The sequence below is a fragment of the Chrysochloris asiatica genome, unplaced genomic scaffold, assembly GCF_000296735.1.
Source record: "Chrysochloris asiatica unplaced genomic scaffold, ChrAsi1.0 scaffold00061, whole genome shotgun sequence".
NCBI classification, from domain to species: domain Eukaryota; kingdom Metazoa; phylum Chordata; class Mammalia; order Afrosoricida; family Chrysochloridae; genus Chrysochloris; species Chrysochloris asiatica.
Window position 1 is genome coordinate 339,661 of NW_006408579.1, and position 7,781 is coordinate 347,441.

The following is a 7,781-nucleotide window of genomic DNA, read 5'->3' on the forward strand; positions in this document are numbered from 1 at the left end:
GCTTGTAAGCCAGTCACTTCTTGCCTTTGTATCCCCCCCTCCCCATTTGAGTATCCAATGTCCAAGTTGCCCATCTCCGTCCACTCTGTGTGGAGGGGGTATCAACAGCCTTTTATTAAGGTCTTATTATGTACTGGGAAGTATGCAAGCTTTTCTCTAAGGTGCAAAGGAAAATAAAGTCTCCCATTCCTACAAGTGTTGTGTGGGAGAGGCATGAAAGACCCGATTTAGAGTATGTGCCAGGTGCTGAGAGAACTCCGAGGAAGCCACTACTGTGGTGGGTAAGGAGTAGATGTCACAGTTGGCTTTACACATATTACATATGCCTGAAAGCTCTACAGGAAAAACAAACAAACAAAAAGCATCCAAGTTAGAGAATTGAATTGTGTCATCATTAACAGCATGATTTTAACATTTGGACACATCTGTAAGTTTTATTTTAGAACCTAATTTCTTTATAGAACATGGATATATCTTTGTACCAGCTTTTCTAAAATTATTTCTACTTCAGGTGGTGTAATATTGGCTGCTGATTACTCTCAACTTGAACTGAGGATCCTGGCTCATTTATCTCATGATCATCGTCTCATTCAAGTGTTGAACACTGGAGCGGATGTTTTCAGGAGCATTGCCGCAGAGTGGAAAATGATTGAGCCAGAGTCTGTTGGGGATGACCTGAGGCAACAGGCAAAGCAGGTGACCTTTGTGAACATACTTACTACATATGAGGCACAGGTGTAATGATTTAAAACACTTTAAAAATTGCCTTGATTACTTACAGTTGAGGAATTAATTCTCTAGCTTTGATTCTTTCAAGTCACTTTCACCTGAGCCTCTTATGTTATATACTTTCTTTCATAGAAGTAGTAAAAAGAGCCAGACAGACTGAGGTCTGACCCAGAAAGGCATATACATTTAAAACCATAATATATATAGTCACAGTACCTGGGATACAGTAAATGCTTATTTAAAGGTGATGTTGTTAAGTGCCGTCGAGTTGGTTCTGATTCATAGACCCTTTATAGGGTTTCCGAGAAGTGGCTGGTGAGTTTCAACCACCGACCTTGAAGGTCAAACTGACCTTGTGTTCCAGTGCTTTATCCTACAGCGCCACACCAGGACTCCAACTTTATTCTTATTTGTTGCTGTTAAGTGCTGTTGGGTCAACTCTGACTTACAGCAACCCTGTGGATAGTATCCGAGAATCAGCTGGTGGGTTTGTACCACCGATGTTGTGGTTAGCAGTCCAGTGCTTATTGTACAACACCATATATTCTATGTATTGCATAGTCTAATTATACCTGCAGGTGATAGGTATTATTGTGGTGGTTGTTAATTTTGTGTGTATTTTTAAATCTTGTTTTGTAGTCTGTAAACGCCCCGAGGTAAGAGTCCATATTTCTGTCCTTATCTTTTCCCACACCATGAAGCCATAATATTTGTGTAAAAGGTGCTTTCTATACAAAAATACTTATTTCAGAACTGTGGATTATAATTAATAACTGATAGCTTTTTAGCTTTGATTAACTAATCAAAGCCTTTGGTTAGCTAATCTAACTATGAAATGTCATGCTGCCCTTGAACCTTTGAAATGGATCTGTATTACTTTGTTCTCCAGATTGCTGCTTTGGAACTCACAAAAAAAAAATCACCTCTCAGTGGGATAAAATGAAATCATTTCTTTCTTTTACTCAAATGATTCAGCTGGGCAGCTCCTCTCATCTAGCTCAGCTGGGCATGGCTCCAAGCTGTCGATAAGATGCAGGTTTGCTCCGCAGCTTGCTCATCCTCCTTTAACCAGTAGGCCTACAAAAGAATGCTCTTCTTACAGTGAAGGGAGAAGTGCAAGAACGTAAGCACTTATTAAATGTCTATTCCGCTACTTATTAAATGTCTGCTAATAGTGGTGACTCGACGGCACTTAACAACAACAACAACAACAACAATAGTGGTGCTGTGAGTTGGTGCTGTTGGTTCATGCACTGGACCGCAAAATCAGTTTGAACCATAAGATGGGCAGTTCAAACTCACCCGCTGCTCTTTGAAAACCCCATAGAGGGTCACTATGAGTTGGAACTGACTCGACGATACTTAACAACAGGGTAAGTACTAGACCACAAAGTCTATTTGGCCACAAAGTGGCAGTGCAAACCCACCAGCCGCTCCTCAGAAATCATATACAGGTTCGCTGTGAGTCCAAATTGACTCCACGACAATATCCTATCGATAAAAGCAAGTCACAGGAAAGAGTCCAGAGTCAAGGGGCAAGAAAGTCTGCTCTTCTTGTGGTTGTAAGCTGGGGGCAAGGGGAAATGTGAATATTTTTTAATGATAGTCTAATCTATCTACCTACATAATACCTACATAATTAGACATTATTTTCCCTCAAAACCTTGTGAGGGAGCATTTTTACAAGTGTAGCTATCCTAGATTGCTCTTGAGAGGATTTAATACCTGTGTGATTACTTTTTCTTTGTGGGTAGGCTTGTTTTTCCTTCTGGAAGTATTAAGATAATTTTGTTATCCTTAAGTTGTCGAAATTTTACTGTGATTGTTGTGATATGGATTTTGAAGGTTTGTATCCTCAGCTCTGGGAAAATTTTAAATATCATTTCTTTGATAATTTCTTTGCGTTATTCTCTCTCTTACAGATGTAATGGCTGTTTATCAAATATTGTACCTTTATGAGTGATAGTCTGTGCCTTTTCTTTTTCTGATTATTCTTATTTCACAGTAAGCTATTTTTATTCTAGGACTGCATTTTATTCTTGAATGCAATGTATGATACTAGAAATTTGTTTGCTTCACTGCTTTATCTTTACTACCTAGAACAGACCACCTGGATGCTTAGTGAATATTTATTGAAAAAAAAAAAAAAAAGAATGAGACACTAAGTCTCCTAATTAGAAGATTATTTTAAGTTTGCTTGTATTTTTAGATTCTTTGCCTTTTAAGGGTTTTTTTCAAAGTTTTTATTGTGAATTGTATGAAGGTTTTACACAGTAGACCGACAGTCCCACATTCAACAAATCATGCACTTCGTTTCATTGTAGTGATTGCAAGCCTTTCCATGTGCCATTAGTTACAGTACTTTATTCATTTTTTAACTTCTGAACGCCCTGTGTCTCCCACTAAATTCATATTTCCTGTGCCAACCTCCCTCTTGTTGTATATTGCTTTCCTTATTACCCAAGTTAACATGTGTGTACCCTCTAGCTCTGATAGCGTAGAGGTTATGAATCGGGCTGCGAACCTCAGGGACAACAGTTTGAAACTACCAACTGTTCCACAGGAGAAAGATGAGGCTTTCTGCTCCCATAAAGATGTACAACCTCGGAAACCCTGTACAGGGTCTCTATGAGTTGAAACCGACTCCACGGCACATAACAACAACAACCCTCTACCCAGTGAATATTTTTCCCTTCCCTCCCACCTCTGGTAACCATCATAGAATGTTTCTTTGGTCAAGAAAGCCTTTTCTTTTTATAATAGTGGCTTCATACAATATTTGCCCTTTTGTGATTGACTAGTTTTCACTCCACATAATATCCTCCAGGTTCATCCATGTTATGAAGTATTTTGAAGAGTCATCATTATTCTTCAACATTGCATAGTGTTCCATTTTGTGTTTGTACCAAAGTTTGTTTTATCATTCTTCTGTTGATGGACATTTAGGCTATTTCCATCTTTTGTTGTTGTGAGTAGTTCTACAATGAACATAGATGTGCATACATATAGTCATGTTATGGCTCTTAATTCTTGAGAATATATGCCAAGTAAAGAGATTACTGGGTCAGACGGTCCTTCTGTTTCCAACTTTTTGAGAACGTGCCATACCATTTTCCGCAGTGCTTGCACCACTATAGTCCCACTAGCAGTGTAGGAGGGTCCTGGTCTCTCCACACCCTAGCCAACATTTGTTGTTTTCTGTTTTATGAACTCTGCTATTAATGCTGGAGTAAGGTGATATCTCATTGTTGTTTTGATTTGCATCTCTTTTAAAGACTGATGATCGTGAGCATTTCTTTATATGTTTGTTGGCTGCCTGAATGTCTTCATTGTTGGAATGTCTGTTCATGTTCTCTGTCCATTTTATAATTGGATTATTTGGCTTGTTGAGGTGTTGAAATGTTCTATAAATTTTGGAGAGTAGTCCATTGTTTGATGTGTCATTGCCAATATTTTTTTTCTCAGTCTCTGGGCTCTCTTTTTTCTCTTTTGGCGAAATCTTTTGGTGCACACAGGTGTCTAATTTTTAGGAGATCCCAGTTGATCTATCTTCTGTGTTTTCTCAGTTATATTTGTGTGTTTGCTTGTTTTTAATTTACATTTTATGTATTCTGTTGCTGAGAATATACACTATGAAACATACACCAGTTCAACAGCTTCTACATGCACAATTGAACCACATTGATTACATTCTTCAAGTTGTGCAATCATTCTTACCCCCCATTATCAGTTGTTCCTCCCTCATTAGTACAAACTGACTGCCCCCTATGCTTCCTAGCTAGTATTTCAGTTGGTGTTGTTAAATTGATGCCATATGGTTAGTTCGTAAAAGAGCATAATGCTCAAGCTAGACCTTTTAAACTAGCTAAACTGTTCATATTAAAGATTTTAGAGGATAATTTTGATTTAAGATTTAGAGATGCTCTCAGGACAGTGGTTTTCATGGATTTTTCTACCCTCCATCAAGACTCCCAGAAGTCTAGAGTCCATGAATTTTGAAAATTTTAAATGCATTTTTTTCTCTTTGATCAAAATTCTTTTATGAAATCTAAGATCAAGATATTCATTAATGGTAGCCAGCACTGCACCATCTAGTTCTTTTGGTCTCATGGCACGTTTTAGTTTCCCCTCCTATTCCTGACTCAGCAGAACCAACAGATCCAACAGAATGTGGAAACTAGTGAACAATATCATTAATATCACATGCAAGTTAAGATTTTGCCAAAGATAATCCAAAAACACTTACAGTAGTACACCAGAAATTTCAGAAGGTGTGGAACGAGGGATGTCATTGCTGATGTCAGATGCATTGTGGCTGAATATAGAGAATACCAGAAAGATGTTTACTTGTGCTGTATTGCCCATGCATAGACATTCTACTATGTGGATCATAACGGATTATGGTTAACATTGCAAAATAAGAATTTCTGAACACTTAATTTTGCTCAAGTGAAACCTCTACATAGACCAAGAGTTAGCCATTCAAACAGAATAAAAGAATACTGCATGGTTTAAAATCAGGAAAGATATGCAGTAGGTTGTATCCTTTCAACATACTTATTCAATCTGCATGCTGAGCAAATAATTGGAGAAGCTGGACTATATGTCATTGAGACAGGGCAAAGATTCATTAACAACCGCAATATGCAGATGACACAACTTTGCTTGCTGAAAGCAAAGAGGATTTGAAGCAACTTGTCAATGAAAGATCAAAGACTACAGCCTTCAGTGTGGATTATATCTCAACACAAAGAAAGTGAAAACCCCCACAACTGGACCAATCAGGAACATCATGATAAGTGGAGGAAAGACTGAATTTGTTAAGGATTTCATTTTTCTTGAGCACACAATGCCCATGGAAGCAGAAATCATGAAATCAAACGATGTATTTATTGCAACAGGCATATTTGTTGTCAAAGATCTTTTTACATTGTTAAAAAGCAAAAGTGTCACTTTAAGGATTAAATGTGCCTGACTCAAGCCATGATATTTTCAATTGTTTTATATGCATGTGAAAGTTGGACAATGAATGAGGAAGCCGTCTTCAGAAGAATTGATGCCTTCGACTTAGGTATTGGTGAAGAATATTGAGTGTACCATGTACTGCCAAAAGAATTGTCTTGGAAGAAGTACAGCCAGAATGCTCATTAGAAGCAAGGATAGTGAGACTTCACCTCATACACTTTGGACGTGTTACCAGGAGGAACCAGTCCTTGGAGATTGACATCATGCTTAATAAATAGCTGTAACAATGGACTCTAACATAGCAATAACTGTGAGGATAGTGCAGGACTGAGCAGTGTTTCCGTCTGTTAGGCATAGGGTTGATGTGAGTCAGAAACAATTTGACGGCACCTGACTGCATTCCTGACTCCGTCTCTATGAGTTGTTGCAGGTGAATTGAGACCAATTTATTACAAGTTTTGAAGATTTTGGGTAGAACAGAAACACTAAACATGTTATTAGGCCAATGAACTAGGATGCCCCACGAATCCATAACTCCAAGCCTCCAAACTATGGACTATGAATTTGTAAATATGTCACACAACTGTAACCAATTCAACTGTTAACAAGTATACAACTTACTGATAGCAATTACAATAATTACCTGTGTTTTTTATACCCTTAATCAGTGTGATTTTTTTCCATCACCACTAACCTCCCTTCCATCTTTGGTAACTACTAATAAAGTATTCTGTATACCTTTGCCTTTTTTGTCCTCTCGTTATTGACATTTCACTCAGCATAATGTCTTCAAGTTCTATCCATACTCATACTGTAGCAAGTATCAAAACTTCATTTCTCATACTGAGTAGTATTCTATTGTATTTATAGAAAACATTTTGGTTTTTCATTCATCTGTTGATGGACAATTAGGTTGTTTCCACCTTTTAGCTACTGAGAACAGTGCTGCAATGAACATTGGTATACAAGTCTCTTTTTAAGTCTCTGCTTTCAAGTATTTTGGATATGTACCTCGTAGGAACTGCTCTGTCATGCGCTGTGGGTTAATGCACCAGACTGCAAGGTCGGTGGTTCAAGCTCACCAGCTGCTCCTTGGAAACCCTATACAGGGTCGCTATGGGTCGGAATTGACTCGACGGCACTTAACAACAACAATGATAATTTATATATATATAATATTACACTTTATTTTTTTGGGGGTGGGGAGGGCGACTGCCACACTGTTTTTCAGTGTTTGTACCATTTTGCATTTCCATCAGCATTGGACAAGTGACCCAATTTCTCTGATCCTCATCAACATTTGCTGTTTTCTGTTTCTGTTTTCTTTCTTTCTTAGATTTCCTAGTGGAAGTGTAATTATATGTCATGTTCTGATGGCTAATGACAGTGGCCATTTTTACATGTGTTTGGTGGTCATTTGAATGTCTTCTTTGGTGACATGCCTATTCAAGTCCTTTTCCCATTTTATGATTGGGTTTATTTGTCTTTTGAGATGTTTTAAATTATGTTTGAAATCTCCCTCTTTTATGTCTGGTGATCCTAGATGGTCTATTAATATTTTTAAATGAGACACAAAGAAAGCTGTAAGGGATCATTTTGTATTTAGACTGCGGTTGCTACCTGCCCTGGGAGAGTTTGCTTTGCGATGATCAGGTAGATAGCCAACTATTATCTGGTGATCTCTAAACACCTGTAGAATATTTCAATCTTCAATGAAAGAACTCTTCATTTGTCCTAGAGAGTAGATTGAGGTTGGTGAAGAGTTTTGCTTGAAGGATTGAAAAGGAGCTTAAGGAGTATTAACTTTTCTGGAAACAAGGCTTTTGAATTAAACCCCTCCCATGCAAGTAAAGAAACGGCTATAATCATACTTCTAGAGGTACAAGCCAGATTCAGAAGAGGCCATGGAATGAGGGATAGCATTGCTGATGTATGATGGATCTTGGCTGAAAGCAGAGAATATCAGAAAGATGTTTACCTGTGCTTTATTGACCACACAAAATCTTTTGATTGTGTGGATCATGAGAAGCTATGGACAACATTGAGAAGTATGATTATTCTGGAACACTTAATTGTGCTCATGAGGA

General features: G+C 37.9%; 1 protein-coding gene across 1 annotated transcript in view; it reads left to right on the forward strand.

Moving 5' to 3' along the window:
• Positions 1-7,781, forward strand: part of POLQ (polymerase (DNA directed), theta) — a 178,955-nt gene that overhangs the window by 114,064 nt on the left and 57,110 nt on the right. The window contains exon 24 of the mRNA XM_006864198.1: positions 512-696. Coding sequence (XP_006864260.1) covers positions 512-696 — 185 coding nt within the window. The remainder of the gene's footprint in view (positions 1-511; positions 697-7,781) is intronic.